At 44.5% G+C, this 19,158-nt stretch overlaps 1 protein-coding gene across 14 annotated transcripts in view; it reads right to left on the minus strand.

Annotated features, from left to right (window-relative positions):
- Positions 1 to 19,158, minus strand: part of dab1a (DAB adaptor protein 1a) — a 220,419-nt gene that overhangs the window by 45,261 nt on the left and 156,000 nt on the right. For 11 of the 14 annotated variants that reach the window (XM_071486977.1, XM_071486978.1, XM_071486980.1 and 8 more), the window contains one exon: positions 10,768 to 11,052. In XM_071486977.1, the coding sequence (XP_071343078.1) occupies positions 10,768 to 10,837 (70 nt within the window). In that variant the 5' untranslated portion in view covers positions 10,838 to 11,052. Of the gene's footprint in view, positions 1 to 10,767; positions 11,053 to 14,827; positions 14,976 to 19,158 lie in introns of those variants that run through there. The other 3 variants (XM_071486985.1, XM_071486981.1, XM_071486976.1) reach the window with 1 other exon arrangement.

Raw genomic sequence — 19,158 nt, forward strand, 5'->3', positions numbered from 1 at the left:
AGCTGAAAAATACGTCAGGGACACACGAAACACACTGTCCATCACCACACACACACACACACACACACACACACACACACACTTGGAGGCACCCAAACTCTCTGTCAAGGTCACTTTGGAAAAGCAGACAGAGAAAACTTTTGTCTTGTGTATGGTGTATCTTTTAATTAGCTTGTACTTTTTCATGTAATTATTATTTCATTGTTGACAATTATCAAGTTTTTTTCTCTCCCTGACCTGTAAGGGCTTGAGATTGTGTAATCATGTAATGTAATGAACTGAGTATTAGCTGCTGGAAGCTAATACTCCTCTGCAGTACATGGTGCTTTTAGTCTCATTGTTTTTTTTAAATGACTTTGGCTGTAGCCGGCAGTTAACAACACCTTCTGTGGATTAATTGAACACTGGTGCTTGTTTCTTGTATCTTGAGCCGGTGCAGCTCAACAGGCTGGTTGGTGTCATGTGATGGTTGAACCAGGTCCAGTGAGAGACACTTACACATGTGGCTGTCTGTGTGGTCTCACAGCTTCAGAGATGCAGAGCAGTGTAAACCCTCCTCTGTCTTTGGAACATGACCCTCAAAATCCACTGTATTAGGTTCACCTGTACAGCCTGATGCCATCTAATGCACCTGTTGTGACCTGTGTTCATTCATTCTGTGTTTTAGCACTGAGGTCATTGTGAGTGGTGGTCTGGGTTAATTTTACTCTTTATTTTTCTGACACAAGAAAAGTCTTTCACTGGTGTATTAGCATTTACAGACCCATGGTTAATGTAATAATCATAAAGCTGCAGCCATCAACCAGGTTATGAAACTGGGAATAAGAAACATTCAAAGAATAAGACTTGAAGTGTTTGAGAGGAAACAGGAGAACAAGACCAACGTGTCTTGGTGAGTTCAGAGGGGCGTCGTCTCTTTATTGTGACTCCAGCTGTAAAGTTCGCTGGTAAAACCCAGTAAATATAAAGGCCAGTCCTGTAAAGCTGAACAATACAGAGTTGTTACTTTCTAACTGTATCTCTCATCTCTACCACACAGGTTTTGCTGCACTGAGTTATTGTTGTAGCACACACTCGCCATGGGCCTGGACTGGGTTTTGTTATTGTTGTGTTTTGTTTTTTGTGCATTAATCTTTGTATTCGGCCACAACCCCACTGAGGATTTTGTGAATGTGTGCGAGTTGCTCACTACCGATATGCAGTGAAGAAGACTTTCAGGAAATGCTTGAAGTCTGCACACTGCTTTCTCAGAGCACATGTGTGTATCCTGTTCACCACAACCAGACTCAGCTGGAGTCAGCAAAGTGAGACATGTATGTGCTGCTCCCTGCTGATCCACAGTGAAGTCTTAAGATTGGAGGATGTGGATGGTGGTGGTCAGCTGAGTCCTGGTTTCATCTGAGGACATGGATCTCATCTAACACACACACACACACATGCATGCACACGCACAGAGCACAGCAGGATCTATAGGGGAATAAGATGATTTAATCATCTTATTCCTCTACCCTTTCATTTCATCCTTTGTGTTGTCCCCATTTAATAAGAAGCCAACAATAGCTCTGCTAGCATGCGGCCGCTCTCAGTGCTGTTGACTCGCTCCCTTTCACTGTCACTCCCTCATCTCCTCTACCCAGCATCCCTCTGTCTATCTAGGACTCTTGGTGGCAAAGCTCGTTTCTCGCCCTGGCTTTAATTACAAGGTAATTGGTCTCACTAACGAAGGGGAACATGTGAGTGTCCGCCTAACTGTGTCTATGTGCATATGCATGTGTGTGGTGTGTGTGTGTGTGTGTGTGTGTGTGTGTGTGTGTGTGTGTGTGTGTGTGTGTGTGCGTGCGTGCGTGTATCTGTGTGTGCAGCAGCTGTGTGTTTTCTGGGCTCTGACAGGGCATCAGAGAGTGGGCTGTGTAAACAAGCCGCTAGCATCCTGTCATGCAACGCTGAAGCAGTTTCCCCCATGGACTGTACTGTCTCACACACACACACACACACACTCAATTCCACCTCTGCAAAATGTTCATGTAGTGCTGCAAAAAAACAACAAGTAGATCTCTGAGCCTACATTGGGAGAATTCTCTAAATATCAAAAGAAAGTACAGAAAGCAGCACACACTTTGTCCTTGTCATTCTTCTCTTAGTTCCTCATCTGAAGACACACACACACACACACACACACACACACACACACACACACACACACACACACACACACACTATTTAGTCTGTTCAAACTTTAAAAGACACATCTGATTGAAAAGTGTCAAAAGTATTAAAGTATTTGTTTTCTAAATCCCACAATCTGTGTGAACAGGAGGTGTCCTTCTGTGTATGTTCACATGTGTGTGTGTGTGTGTGTGTGTGTGTGTGTGTGTGTGTGTGTTTGTGTGTGTGAGACTGTCGAACACTAGAGGCCCCTTCTTTCAAAGCATTAGGAAACACAGGTAACTCCTCAAAACACAGCAGCCCTCCTTTCATGCCAAGGCGAATGTGCCAGAACAAAGCCTCCTCTCATGTCTGTCATCTTTGCCAAAATATGGAACCACTTGAAGTTGCTGTCTGTCCCCCACTCTATCGTTCTCTGTCTCATCTTGTGTAATGAACCCTCTCCCTTCATTCACTCAGCCAGGGTCCTGGAAGAGAGGGATGGAGCAAAGGAGGACTGAAGAACATCATACAGCATGAAAATGAAAAGGAAACTCCGCCATCTGCCAGTCTGTCTGTCTGTGTCTGTAACTCTATCTTATCTCCTCACTGTGTACACACTGTCATCTCTACCACATCCACAGTCCAACTCAAATCAAATCACTTGTTTTATTCTGTTAACAGTAAACAGGTCTGCCTTGTAAATTGAATGTCCTGTAGTCTACTTTGAGAAAAACATCAGCACAAAGGCAGTAGATAGTGACAGTTACAGCGCGGGGGTGGGGGGGGGGGGGGGGGGGGGGGGGGGGGGGGCATGTAAAAAAAAGGTACAGACAGAATTGAGGGGAGGGCGTCGCCGTCATATGATATATTCTATCCTCAGAACCACTGCAAACAAAATGCTGTCTGTCCAACTGCAGCATGTCGACTGCAGAAGTTTGTCAGCTGTCAGTCAAACTTGTCCACAGACCTGCCCATTCAGAGGCTAAAAGATCATTTCTGACACACAGTAACTCCAAAGATCTTTTACTCATCTCTTACTTTCAATACTAACTGTACTGAACATAAACACATAAAAACACAAAACCTTTGTTTTTGCTTCCATTTTTCACGCAGTGAAATTAAAGCTCTAACCTGTGTGGTTGGACCTTTAAGGCGTTTTTCTCTCTAAGTTTAAATCTGTGTCAGTGAACGTCTCTCTCCTTTACCATGAATCCCTCCACCTGACAGGTGTGACTATCCAGATGCTGACTATTTCACAGGTGTGACCTGGGCTGGTCACAGTAAAAGGCCACTTTAAAATGTGTAGTTTTATTTTGAAAGATGACATTTATTAGATACTGAACTGTGCGACTTTGGCTACAGATGTGTGTTATTTAGGGGAGGGTCACAAAGAGTCAGTATCTGGTGTGACCGCCTTTGTACAGAGTTGATCAGGTTGTTGATGGGTGGCAGGAAGTGGAACACAATGTCGTACACACAGATCCAGAGCATCTCAAACATGCTCAGTGGGTGACGTGTCTGGAGCCGACACCAGCCATGCTACAACTGGGATGTTTTAAGCTCCCAGGAACTGTGTACATCACACTGCAACCTGAGGCGGTGGCAACACACTAATAACATGAGAGTAGGCGTCAGGATGTCGTCACGCTTCATCTGAGACATCTTTGATCTTTTATTTTGACTAATAAAAAATGGACATAAAAACAAAAGTGTTGCATCAATATTCTTGTTCAGTGTAAAATATTCACAACAAAAAACACTTATACTTGCATTCTGACAACAAAACACAGTGTTACACTGTGTGTATCCTCAAAGTCTGATAAACACATCAAATGCATTTTCCTCCTCACAAAAGATCCGCAGGGCTGGATTTTGATATCTGCTTTGTTTACGTTTGCTCGCAGTCTTCCTCTTCCCTGTCTGTGCTGCTGCACATCTTGGAGCATCCACCACCTGTAGATCAGTGTGACAGTGTAAAATGCGAGTGCACAAAACAGACAAAATGAAAACTCACTCACAAAAACTTGAGGTCAAAAACTCCACAAGGGGCCTTTAAATCACCTGCACTAACTAAGAGAAAGGAGTGATGGATTGTTTTTTAGAATTATTATCACAGATTGGTACGACACACACAGCTGTGAAACAGAAAAACAACAGCCTGTCAACCTCTAACAAACAAGAAATGACCCTTCGATGCACAGTACTTCAAGCAGCACAGCAGGGTGAGCGGATCAGCCTCTATTAGAGCCCGTGGGTGACATTGGGACGTTTTTCCTTTTGTGCAAATTATGAGCAGGGAGCAAACTGTTGCTATGGAGACTGTAGTTAGTGATGCGGTGGGAAAAGCCACGTCAACTAGTGTGGAGGAGAGGACTAAGCTGAATATACTGAGAGGATCACAGAGTACACAATCTACCACAGCCACACAGACAGACACACACACACACACACGCACAAACACACACACAGGCATACACAGCTGAAGACTCAGGAAAGCAAATAAAAGGCTTTCACTGATATATGTTTTTCTCTGTGAGTCAGGCGCTTTGAATGCTAATTCAGTGTGGTCACATCTGAAAGCTTGGATGAAGTTTTTTGAACACTCTGGAATAAGGGCAGGGGAGTGTGTCATTGGAGCTGCCGCACAGAAAAAGGACGTGAGTTTCATCTCACCACCTTTACCTTACAGTGCCGAAAAAAAGATGGATGGGTAAATAGATGAGAGCGCAGAGTTGTGAAAGAGAAGACGGGCGGATGGATCACTTAAATTCCAGAAATAAACTGATGGGAGAGAAGGGCAGTCGATAGCAGGAGAGGACAGGAGAGGAGGCAGTTATCTCTAAATATAGTTTTAGTGCTGAAAAGCCATGTTTGGTGAGTGTGTGTCACTATCTGCGACTGAGTGTCGTTCTTGTCTCCTCTTCCCCCTTATCCACCACTGGCCTCCACAGACAATCACAACAGCAGACAGCCAATTCAATTCAATCACTGTCTGATTGGAGGGAACAGATCTGATTTCCTCTCATAGAAGGCATGCACACATGCACACGCACACACACACACGCACTCAAAATACTGTTGTTTGTGCTGCAAGATTCCCCAGGGAAAGATATCAGAGTAAATGGCTGCAGTGATTGTGCCAGATAGACTGGATGTGTGCATAATATCCACACGAATAAGATAATGTGTTTGCTAATCACACACCAGAGACGAGCAAACACACACCCACACGTATCCACGCATATCAACACACACACACACACACAACCACACACCAACACAAACACACACACACACAAAGGCTAACAGCTGCACAGCTATAACCCTTAACCACTCTTTTCATGCCGCTGGCTGCCAGCTACAGTGTAGAAACACCCTCCCACACATCCTCAGCCAAATCCCACTGTGGGAGAGTCGTGATTTTTCAGAGTTGTGATGACAGTCGTCTGCTTGAGTCGACAGCAACACAGTCACACAAAAGCTGAATCAAAGGAAACTGGACCTGATTGTAGACACTTGAAGACGTTTCACCTCTCATCCTAAAGGCTTCTTCACAGCAGAAGTTGTTATAACTTCTAATGTGATTTAGTGTCACGCTATGAAAGACAGAAAGGCATCAGTGAGTGTTTGATTTGAACACTTAATGACATTCTAAGAACAATACTGGGACAGAAAACAAAAAAAGGCTGTTGAATCCTACACCACAAAAGTCAGTGTTGCGATGTCGGGGTTTGAGAAACAAAGAACAATCTTAATGATCCACGTGACTGCTGGTTACCTGCCAAAGTGGCTGCATGGGTACAGCTTGCCAATCACAGTCACAATTCACCAACAGTTGGCTTGCCTCAACTACTCATTCACAACCCTGATAATGTCCATACATAGTGTAACAACAACATGCACAATGCCAGGCTCACAGATTTCTTCACAGAGTGAGATTTCACTGTTATGAACCAAGTCATGCTTTTGTCAGGATAAGTAGCTGCACAAGCTGAACCTCACACTGCATCAGCTGTGAATGAATACTGCAAACAATCTGTTTCTCTGTTACACAACTGAGCTGAATCAGAACACTGTAAAATAAAACTCCACTGTCTCTTAGCCAGTTGGTTAACAGACCGATGTTTGTGTCCTGTTTATACTAGAGAACTCTGGATCCCCTGGAGGCTGAAGCAACAGCAGAGCACGCGTTCATTAAGCGTGCTGTCGTCACATTAAATACACTGCGTTTGAGAAAATAGTTGAAATCCTGGACTGTAATGTCAGAATGATTTACTTGCACGGTGAAAGCAGGAGATGCTTAGGAGAGGTAGGCGTTTAGATGAAAAAGTTTTAAGTGGAGACAAAACCGTCTGCAGCTGTTGGGCTCCTAACAAACGTCAAACTGGCTCGCTGGTCTAATTTGACATTCACAGTAAAGTGTTTGCACTGGCACATTGTCAACTCCATGTTTTATTGATAATGAAGAATATCAGACTGTGGCTCCATTTAAAAAACTAACAGTTATACCAGTTAACAAATATCCACTCTGGGCATCTTACTGGAGCAACAGCACCACACAACAACCACCAAAAAAAGATACTGCACGTCTGAACACACTGCACAATGATTACAGGTCCCATATTGTATAAAGGTCGATGTCCATGTCTTTTCTGATGATAAAGCAGGTCTAGGTTCTATATTAATACTGTGAAAGTATCAAAGCCTCAGTCCACAGAGAAATGCACACAGCCTGTATTCAGGAACTGAGCCTTAAAACCAGCCGTCAGGACTTCTGGAACTTTGTGATGTCACAACAAAGCTCACCGCTCTCAGCCGCGCCCCACGCCCCGCCCACCTGGACAAAACCTTGCAGGATTTGGTTTCTCTGAGTGTTTAATTGAAATCTGCTGTATTTTCATTCAGTCACTCAGAAAACAGTCAGCCAATCAGAAGAGAGGATCAGAGCCTGTTCACTGACCTGTTACTAGAGCTCCAGAGAGAAGCCTGAGAGGAGATGTAAAACTACACTGAGATGGTTTTTGGTTCTTATGAATATCAACACTTCAAATAAAACACAGGAGAAGTGTCAAATATTGGACCTTTAACACCCAAACCTATTTGGAAAAGTAAAGACAGAAATAAAAGAGCAGGTCTCTCCAGTCTGTTACCATGGGCAACATGTACTCAAGACCCCCAGTCCTGCCTGAGAGAGGAGAAAACTACACTGAGATGGTTTTAGGTACTTAAAACCACAAATATATCTTCTGATGGAGATCAACACAAGAAATAAAACACCAGGAAAGGTGTAAAATATGGGACCTTTAAGAAAACAGGACAGAGGAGAGAACATACTGTGTTTCTGCCTCTAAAACTGCTCAAATTACATCAGCGGTTTAGTTGAACTGCTCCTGTGACAAGGACTCAGGAGCAGTCACTACCTGGCTATAAGGGTTCACATGCCAAAAAGATTTGGAACAAGGTCTAAATCACCACCTAGTTTAAAGTTGGAATCATCATGAACTGCAGGTGCACAAGTAGAAGATGTGGAGGAGGAGGGAGGCAGGGTGGAGAGAAAGAAACTCGTGGAACGATGTAATCTTTCTGGATTTATTGAGAATTAATTAAGACTGTTAGACTTCAGGAATTGAGCCCGACCAAAAAGAATGAGCAATTTACTGTCAGAGGAAACAGAAAGCTGCAGCCATTCAGCTCAGGTCATGTAAATGCTAAAGGTCAAAGGTTATCTCTACCTTGTCATGGTAATTCAATAAAAACCTCCAGCTATGCTCTTAGAAGAATGACCTCCGAGCCCACCGATGAAACATAATTGTGTGTGCAAAAAAAAAGAAAGAAAAAAGCATGTGCACTCACAGATACCACAGATACACCGTGATGCACAGAGCCAGGCACACACCGTCTGTGATTAATGTGTGACACAGAGTCCCAGAGTCTGTTCTTATTACATTCTTCTCCACAGAGCTGTGAAACAAAGGCCTGAGATTAAACAGCTCTCCCTCACATTGACTCATTAGTCTCTCTCTCTCTTCGTGATCAGTCTCTCCTCTGTGTCTCACTCATCCGGGGCAAGGTCATTTAGGAGTCAGACCAGCGGGAGGAGGAGGAAGAGGATGAGGAAGGATATTAGAAGAATGAGGGACTATCCTGCAGGGACTCTCACCACAGCGAAGCCACCAGTGACAGTTAGCTGCTCTGTGGATCTATTCTATACTCAGCTGCTCCAAAGAGACAGAAAGGAGGGGGCTGGACAGAAACATGTGTATGTTCTGTATGAACACGAGGCTTTCAGGTCATACACATGACGCACAATCACAGGAACATTATCAAAGTGTCCTATTCCCACAGCACACTTGTTACTTGTGTTTGGTGTATGATTGCGTTTGACTTTCATCACCCTGCTGAGAATACGTGTGTGTATGTGTGCGTGTGTGAGAGTGTTTGTGTGTGTGTGTGTCTGTTGGAAAGAATGACCCAGATCAGAAGAGTCTATAGTTGAACAAATTATACATGCCACCATTTTTTTTAAAGAGAGAGAGACAGAAACAAGGTGTAAAGTGGTGGGCCTGTGTGTGTGTGTGTGTGCGTGCGTGCGTGTGTTTGTGTGTGTGTGCGCGCTCGTGTGTGTGTGTGCGTGTGTAAATGTGCATGTGTGTGTGTGTGTGTGTGAGAGAGAGAGAGAGAGAGACAAAAGTCTGAATGCTGAAGGCAAACCATTCATCTTTCCTCTCATATGCTCTTCTGGGCTTCAATCCCAGTCCCAGTGTGTGTATGTGTGTGTGTGTGTGTGTGTGTGTGTGTGTGTGTGTGTGTGTGTGTGTGTGTGTGTGTGTGTGTGCGCCTGCATATCCCCAAATATGGAGAGCAGTCTGAATGATGAACATGATCTCCATTGCAGCAGAACAATACTGTTTCTAAATAGGACATGAGAGGCATTCAGCCTTCCCTCACACACTGTCCAACGCTTGTTTGCAGGGGCTGCAGCGCACCGTGTGCAATGAGGCATCTGCTGCAGGTGATAGTGACAGTGTGTGTGTGTGTGTGTTTCTGTTTGGTTGTGCATATCCATTAAGTGTTGCTCCCAACAGTGTCCAGAGTTTTTGCTACATCAATCAGGTGCTGATTCAGAGATTCGCTCTCGTGGCTGGGCAGGTGGCAGTGAGCAGCTGGGTGATGGCTGCCAGCCTGGCCCCTGGCATCACCTCTGCACTGAGACCACCCAGGACTGCTCTGATACACCTGCTAGCTACCTGCCTCTGGAGCTTTTTCACACCTGGATCTGTTTGATTCTCACCAACCACAACAGCCCGGCACCTGTTTGGGGGCAACCTACTGTACGGAAATACCCCCCACACCTGTTAATTAGCCATGAACAACAGCAGCTCTGCATCCTGTCGTTGAGCCCGAATCCATCATCAACAGCAAATCTAGACACAGTTAATAAAGAGAGAAGAGCAGCCGACGGAGGTGTGTTTGTGTATATCAGTGGACTCTCGCCGGTGAAACGCTACATTTTGTTTTTCGGTCATTACATTACAGCCCTGATGAACATCATGCTACTGCATCAGAGGCTACAATGCACTGACTATAAACCTGTGTCACAATCTCACAAGGGCGAGTTATCAAACCTCAGCTGGTGAAGCTTGGCAGAGGAGGCTGGATGCACTGATACGTCAAGATACTGTCACTATTTTGATGTATTTATTTGTCATGTGAAGCTGAGAGTAACACTGTGAGTCTGTACACTGACTTGATCCGTCGCAGAGGAGAAATGCACAGAGGAATCAGTGATTTTCGGAAAAAACTGAAACTGAACAGAATACGTATTATATATATTATATTATAATATATATATTAAAAGTATATGATATATGATGATTTGTTTTTAAGCGGTGTAACATGTTGTGACCATATATGTTGACGATTAAAACAACATACATATAAAAACTTTTTATAACTGTTTATATATGTTTTTTCTTATTAATTTCTAATTCATTTCAAACATGTCTATCTTCCCATTCTGGAAAAGTGGCCTCAGACTTTTGGACCCTACTGTATAATATCAACATATACTGACAGGCTTTGGGATGGATATATATTTATGTACCATATGTCTACAATATGAGCATAGATACATAAACATACATATTTGTATGGCCTAGACATATATGTCAATATATGAAAATTATTCCAATTTTGTTCCAATTTCAAATAGGTTTCATTTATAATGTGTTTTTATTTTATATATGCACATATTTCATACATGGAAATTCAATATGTGGATATATTACATCTGTGTTTGGGCAACAACAGGTGAGGATTGGGTGCTAATAGGCCTTTCTCACAGAGAACAGTTTGACATGTCACAGTAGGAAAAGCTTGTGTAAATAATAAAATGATTAATGGCTGAATTCCATTTGGCTGCTTCAGTTTTTTGGGTCCTGTACCTCTGCTCTTCCTACTGTCACAAGTCAAAATGTGAAAATCTCTAGTGATGCAAAATGAGTAACAGGAGCCTTTCCTCAGTGAGTAATAAGCTAATTAGTCACATTCCTACTTTAGTGGAGCAGTCTCTCATTAACACTGGTTCAAAGTGTACGACAGGTGTGACAGTGCGCTTACCTTTCCTCTTGGAGTCCCGTCTGACACTGCTGGGCCTGACCGCTGGCTGTAGCTCTGTCTCTGTTGACATCCTCAGGCTCCAACTGGGCTAGACACCGCTCCGCTTGGCTCCGCTGGGGATCCGCTGGGCTCTGAGGGTCCAGTTCACAGCGTCAGTGCCGGCTGTGTGTGCTTGGGCGCCGGGTGTGTGCGTGGAGGCGCCAGGTGTGTGTGTGGGCACACAGGCTCATGGGAGAGGGATGGGCTTTAGCCCTGACACAACATCCCACACACACCCACAGAGAGCTGGGGAGAAAGAGAGGAAGAAAGAGGTTTGCTTCAGTTAGGTTGTGTTTACTGTTGGCAGGCGAAACCCAGCAAGAGTTCTCAGCAGGCATGAGAATGAGCTTGTTTCTGATTGGGGGTCTTGAGTACATGTTGCCCATGGTAACAGACTGGAGAGACCTGCTCCTTTATTTCCTACTTTACTTTTCCAAACATGTTTGGGTATTAAAGGTCCCATATTTTACACTCTTCCTGTGTTTCATTTCAAGCATTGATAAACATAAGAAGATATATCTGTGGTTTTAAGAACCAAAAACCATCTCAGTGTAGTTTTACATCAGGAGAGGATGAGCCTCTCCTCTGATTGGCTGATTGTTTTCTGAGTGATCCAATAAAAATATAGCAGATTTCAGGTAAAACAAAATCCTGCAAGGTTAGATGGTAGGTCCAGGTGGGCAGGACTTGGGGCATGACTGAGAGCAGTGACTGCTTTGTTGTGACATCACAAAGTTCCAGAAGTCCTGACGGCTGGTTTTAAGGCTGAGTTTCTGAATACAGGCTGTGTGCATTTCTCTGTGGAGTGGGGCTTTGATACTTTCACAGTAGAAATATAGACTCTAGACCTGGTTTACAATCAGAAAAGACATGGACATCGACCTTTATACTATAGGGGACCTTTAAAACCTGATAATCATGTGACTGCTCACATTCACTTTGTCCAGCAACGTCACCAAATTCCCAGGTCTCAAGAATTAACTTAGTAGCTCCAAGTCAATTTTATTGATATTGCACCACATTATAACAGATCTCAGATCACAGTTCTCTAAGGGCACTTCTCATACAGAGCAGGTCTAGACAGTACTCTTTATAATATCCATTGATATCATTCCATTATTATCACCAATAGGAAAGATGACCGAAACTAATAAGACCCAGGTTGCACTAGACTGATTCTGCCACCCCCTGCCCAGTGCCTGATAGGCCCCTCTGACCCCAGCAGTCTGTCCCTTCTTTGCCCATCTGCTGCTACTTTATTCTGAAGTGTTGCCTGGCAGTGACTACCATAACCTAGCAGCCAAAAACACTCCGATCCACACTCACGCTAATAACCCTGTCGCATGAATGCATGAAAACACACACGCACACACAAGAGCAGACCAGCTCGTCTCTTACTCAGAGATGCTGAAGTAAAACGACAGCAGGAGACAGCTGCGAGTTGACATGCTGCATAATGAATCCAACTACCTTCTGAGCTGCTCTTCACCTCTCCTTAGACTATCAGTCTTGACCTCTTTTTCCGTCCCTGTCTCCATCTAACAGTGGCTGAATGCAGGGCTTGAACAAAACCAAAAGACTGGTGCTTCTTGGGGAAGAGGGAAATCTCTCTTATTCTCTTCCTCCCCCTCTCCACGGTGTTTCTGTGTGAATAGGAGGCCCCTGTAAGCCTCGGGCGAGAACAGATGAATTGAGAGGCTTTTAATTTGCTGCAGACAGAACAGAACAGAGTCCATTTAATTCTGCCAGCAGAGGCCATGTCGGCAAAATGCTGACAATATTCTTTATCTGGTCCAAACACACTGGAAAAGTGTGAGTCACTCCAATTACAGGCATTATCAGCAGTACTGTTCCACCAAATGGATGGAGAGAGCGAGTATGAAGAGAGAGGGGTGAGAGGGAAGAGAACTGAACAGAGTGGAAAGAAAGTGAGGGGTGAGGGAACATAGAGTGGGTGAAAAAGATAATGAGAAAGAGGTAAAAGGGGAGAGGAGAAAAAAAAGCCTAAGGAAGTAAAATCAGCACAGAAAGTATGGAGAATGAGCGGCTTCAGCTGTAACCCTGAACATGTCCCCCTCTGCCCCTTCCTCTTTTTGTTCTCTGAATTTGTTCTTCTCCTAGCTGCAAAGTCTTTCAAGCAGCATCTGGAGCTGTTAATCCCCAACTTGGACCAGAAAAGAGGCAGTCTAGAAACCCCCTTGCTGCCTTAACTCAGAAAATAACAGCTTTTTTTCTACAACTAAAAAAAAATGATTCAAAGATACACTTCTGTGGTGTTACAGTGAGTGTATAATTACATTTATAGCAAGAAAACATTGTGAATTGAGTTCAGAGGTTAGGTTTTGTCTGCTAACCTGCTCCTGCGACAGCACTACTCACTTAGCTGAAAACGTCCAACCCGTCCAATCATTGTTAACAAACTAGCCTCTGGTACACTGGTGAAAATGAGCAAGAAACAAGACTGTGGGGCTGAAAATGAAAAATCTGCAGCAGCACCACTCTCCAGACGTCTCCGAGGCTCCAGACATATGGTCGTTCCTCCGGAGACTCGGGGAAGAGTTCTACATCTAAGCTACAGTCCCTGGAGGGGAGAACAAGCTAATTTCTCAAAGTAGCCCAGTGACTAGCTGTACGAACTCCCCGCCTCGTACACACACACACAAACACACATACTTGTACTTCTATCTTTGTGAGGACACTCATTGACATAATGCATTCCCTCGCCCCTTACCCTAACCTTAACCATCACAACTGAGTGCCTAACCCCAACCCTGACCCTAACCTTAACCTAAACCTAATTCTAATCATAACTCTAAAACCAAGTCTTAACCCTCAAAATGTGATTTTAAGGTGTCTCAAAAAGTGAGGACCAGCCAAAATGTCCTCACTCTGTTAGTAAAATACTTTTTTTGGTCCTTACTACGTAGCAAGTACAAATACACACACACACACTCACACAGACACACAGACACACAGGCAGTGTGAAGGAAAGAGCAGCGCCGTGAAAAGCCATCACGAACACTGTAGTGACGGTTTGACCTGGAATCAGCACATGAGCTAAAAGAAGCAGCAGAGTAGGATGTGAACATGGCTTAGTGTGTCTGGATTTAGACGTCAATCTGAAGACGTACCAGAGGAGACGCAGACTGGAAGGAAGGAAGGAGAGGGGCATGAGCAGTGGATTGGACGTCCGTAAATGGGGCGCTTCCAACAGGCATGAGTGTGTGATGTGAGGATCTGTGTGCCTCTGTGTGTGTGTGTGTGTGTGTGTGTGTGTGTGTGTGTGTCTTCACTGTATATGTGTGTGACCTGATAAACAGGATGCTGCCAACAGGAGCTTAATGCCCAGAAATCATCTGCAGCTACAGTGAAGTCTGCCAGGCGAATGGAAAGAAAAAAGAGAGGAGGAGGGAAGAAAAAAAGGGGGAGGAAGTGTGGGTGCTGCCCCCCCCCCCCCCCCCCCCGCCCACCTCCCACTCTCTCAGGGTAATTGTGTTCTGTCCATCAGGCTCAGAGTTAGATTAGTGGCTGCACTCATTCAGCTCTCCTGCCATCTCAATAATGAATAATCATAGAGACCACCTCCACATTACCTTCCTCAGTCAGTATCTGTACTCTGTGCATCTTCAACACACCACCCCACTCCCCCCTTCACCAATGCCACCTTTGTATCCCGACACCATTTCAGTCCTTATCAGCACCACGTTCCTCCTCTGAGCCGTACTCGTTGATGAATAACCATGACCACGCGTACTAAAGGTTAGCCAGTGTTACTTTCTGTCATGGTTCAAATGTTTGAACGGTAAATGGACAATCTCTCTCTCAACTACATTAACAATCAAACACAATCACATGTAGATTCAGGGACCCAGGTGGTTAAATCATCCTTGAAATGTCAACTGATCAGGCACACTAGCAAACCAAAGAGAGAAATAAATGTCAATCAACATGTATTCAATTTGGAAAAAGCAATGGTTCACCTCTAAAGCAAACGCTAGGGATATGAAACACTGAGACCTACCAGTTCACGATGTGCAGCAGGTAAAATACAACGTCTACTCAGCTCTGGTAGTCGAACCAGCTCAGGAGGAGACAAAGAGCAGTGACGCATGAAACAGAGTGTACGGGAGAAAGAAGTGAAGAAAGGGTGAAAGTTCAACTAATCGAGGTTAGAGGACAAGACGTGCCAGCGGGTAAATGAGTTAGTAGACTGTGTGTGTGTGTGTGTGTCTGTGTGTGTGTGTGTGTCTGCAAGAGGGAAAGACAGAGAGAGACAATGAGACAGAGACCTGAGAACCTGAGTTTAAAGTCCAGACCCATGTAACTGCTGCATATCGCTGCACTTTGTCCAACACTCAGCCAACAATAAATCAAGTCATTCATCAAGCCTCAAAGCCAGACATTCACATGAAAAGATGACTGACAGATACACGGTGGTGATGATGATGATGACGTGGCAACTGCGAAGCCGACCATCCAGGGTTGAGCGTGATGTGGGCACTGATTTGGGGAGAAAACTGAAAGTTCCCTCAAGCAAATGACAGCCACGTTAATGATCAATAACCAATTAATCATTAAAGGCTCATGAAGTTGATCAATGCTTCACTGGAACCACCTGAAAACAACTGACATGAGATATTTTCACAACACAATCCAAGTAAAGCAGGTGTGTGTTTCATATCAAATAAATGTCCCTGATCCTGATTCTGCTCCTGCTCCACCTTCATTCTTCAATAAACAGCCAAACAAAGTTCAAAAGATGAAACATAATTCTGATCCACCAACACATTTTCTTGAGGACAATTAAATGTGACTAAATGTGCGGGGGACTTAAAACAAACCCAGCCCCCCTGTGACCTCCTGAACTCAGACTGAAGTCTGACCAGGTTTTTACTTTACAGTCACTGGTCCCTGGCAGAAGAAGCAGCAACAGTGAACTGGTTATACGAGGACGTACTGGGTCTACTTGTCTGTCAATATTTTTTCAATTGGTTGAATTCTAACAGTGTTCATCAATCATGAACAACCCCAGTTTTGTTTTTTGACATGATATTACGATATTTTTTCTGATGATCATTTTCATTGTTTCCCGTCTTTTTATAGACCACATAATTAATCAATTATAACGATCATTAGCTGCAGCTCTAATCCACAATAACCGCACCCACAGTTCTCATGTGGCAGTTGGAGAGTGATGAGGGAAACACTGTGGCTGCTGTTTGATGAGACATAGAACAAGAAGGAAAAAAATGGAACGAACTCCAAACCATGCAAACTCTTACATGACTTTGACTCTTCAAAACAACACTTAGTGCTAACAGCACTCAATGCTCAACATAGCCAGACTTTAAATTAGGGCTGAACAGTATGGTTACGGTTTAAATCACAGGAGGTAAAATGTATCACAACAGATCATCAATGAAGCATCGTGGTGTCACAGAGATGCCCCCAGCATATAAATCATATTCTCTAGATGTGAAGGAACATGGCTGTTTGGTAAGAGACCCAACAAAAATCATCATTTTGAAATGCAAAAATGACCATTCCAACTGTAACTGTGATTGTGACTGTAACACAGTCTCAACATCTACCAAAATAATTGCAGTATAATGTTTTTTGCATCATTCAGCCACACTTAAAATCAAAAATCTCTCCAGTCAACTGTATGACCACATTTGGCATGTGTATAGTTTGGCTGAGGGTGGAGACTGTTACTGTCACGCAGGGACACAACATCATGGGTCAATTCAGTTGTCACCTGCTGCGAGGCAACTGTCGAAATACATATGATCACATCGCAGTACAGCTACAGCGTTATATATAAGGCCTGTGGTAATAAGGGCCTTTTTGACACTGATCTAAACAGCCCTTACACCCCAGCGGTGCTGGATTTCAGACAATTGAGGCTGAGGTTGAAGCATTAAAAAAAACAACTGTTTGCATCTGTTCCACATACAAACAACGCCTCAAAATTGTTACTGTGCAGCTTTCAAGTGCATTAAGCACCAGCTCTTGAAGCAGGCCTGGAGGCCTATAAGGACAGCAGTGCAGCTAGTTCAGCAGGCAGTCAGCCAGGGCACCAGCCAGCACGGCTGCACGCTGCAGGGGGGAGACATGGAAGCACAGGGCTCTGAGCTGCTCCAGGTACTCCACACGGCTCCCTGCTTGCCTCAGCCACCGCGAGGAACATTCAGAGGCCTCGTCAGGAAAAGGTAAACACACTCACACACACATATACACTTCCCCACCCACAATCTCCTGCCAGAACTAGGATACCCCACAAGATGACAGACTGACATGCACGTGCAGATCGCAAATTAACACAAGAACATGCACGCGCACGCACACACACACACGCGTGCCTCACATTGCCTTAACCTAACCTATTTACAGACACAGGGCTGTGGATATCAAAGCTCTGCACTGTCTTTGGGGAATTCCTCCTTTCTCATGTTTTAAGGGGAAATAGATGAAAACGAATCTTGTTCTCCCTGCACCTCCCCTGTGTGTGTGTGTGTGTGCGTGTGTGCGTGCGTGTGTGCGTGCGTGCGTGTGTCTCCTAGGCCCTGTTAATGTGCAAAAATGTAAATTGCTCCCGCTCAACAATGTGTGTAAGGCTGTCTTTTTCATGCAGAGAGGAAGCTGCGGCTTTGCTGACAGGCTGTGGGTACGCCTTTATTAACAAATTCACACTCTGATTCCACTTTTCTGTCTGTCTGACAGTCTGATCTCCTCTCTGCCTCCCTCAGCCCCACTCTACTATTCTACTACAACAGTCTGCATTAGTCTCATCTTCACCATTAACTCATGTAAAACATGTTTTCTTTTGCTGAGCTCCAGAACTGCAGTTATGGTTAAGCAATTCACACTTTTATTCAGTTGAGCTGCAGAATTTCTCGTATTCATCTCTACAGATGTGTAACCTCAGACAGTCTTTGCACATCCAGACCTGCTGCATGTTATTCTTCAATCCCAGCACCTCGCAACATGAGGAGGTGCGGCTGTGGCTCCATCCACTCCAGGAATGATTTAGTGATTTATGGTTACTTGTAGTGCACAGAAGCAGGCTGGTGTCAGCAGTATGGTAATGAATTTTCATGATCAGCCGAGTATGGTGCACACACTCATCCGTGCCTTCATTTCCCCTGACCCTTTGGATACAAGTAAAGACCGTTTTCATTTATTCTCATGGCATCTTTATGCATCACCAATTGGTGAATGAATGAATGAATAAATTGCGTGCAGGGAATGACAGCAGACACGATAAGGAAGAGGGCCGGAGGTTCTGCGGCAGAAGTCAAGAAGCTCAAACTCACATCTTCACCACAGTTTGGCCTGTTGCCACCGAGGTGTCCCCAGCAGCTCTAAGGCCACGGGTTCCTCTTTGCACTGGAAAACCCATCATCACTGAGCCACAGTTCGTTGTGCTGCTGGCCTGCTAAAAATGTCCACTCAACATGATTTAAACCCCCCCACAGCCCCTCTGGACCCCCATCAGCAGAGCCTCAAGTGAGTGATGGATTTGCTACATCTGTGGAGTGGGACAGACAAGAGGAGGATTCTGGTGCATAAAAATAGAGCCGGAGCCTGTCGGAGCAGAAGACTGAGACTTAATGAGGGGTGCAATCATCAATTATTCAAAACACTTAATCATGGTGTCGCACGATGCTGTTGCACAAACACACACGTGCACACATGCAGGCAAACACACGCGCACACACACAGATGTACCACAGACTTGTCAAACTGTGCCTCTTAAGGCAGACACACAGTGAGACAGATAGATGGATGGAGAGGGAAATAAAGAGACAGGAAGGGACGGCTGTTGCTTCACTGTGTCTCTCTGTCAGTTCATCCTGACACACAATTAACGTTACATAATCCAGGAGCCACACACATGCACATTTTTGCAAACACACGTGGACAATGGCATTTCTCTGCACGCATCCTCTGAGCCTGCTCACAGTGGGGAAGAGGGTTGAGTATATCCTGGAAGAAACAACGGTCTGCCACAGAAATAACAACATATACAGACATGTGGACAGACAGGCATTCACACCCACTGGCAGTTTCCCCACCCCGCCCCCTAAACTGTATGTGTTTGGACTGTTAGAGGAAAGGGGAGCACCCAAGGGAAACCAACGCATGGGGTCAACCTGTGACTGTGTTGGTTTCTGAGTTATGATTTTATATTCATCCATTTAGCCTGGCACTGTGTTAACATTTTAGGCTTAGGCTGATATTTGATCATATCTAATATCGTGATATTTCCCGCCACGTGGTATTTTTCATAATATCTTTTCAGCAGTTTTGCACGGTCTGAATGAATGAATGATTTCACTGCTTTACTTA

This window comes from Trachinotus anak, unplaced genomic scaffold, assembly GCF_046630095.1.
Source record: "Trachinotus anak isolate AG129_WGS33_773 ecotype Australia unplaced genomic scaffold, CSIRO_AGI_Tana_v1 ptg000010l, whole genome shotgun sequence".
Taxonomy (NCBI): domain Eukaryota; kingdom Metazoa; phylum Chordata; class Actinopteri; order Carangiformes; family Carangidae; genus Trachinotus; species Trachinotus anak.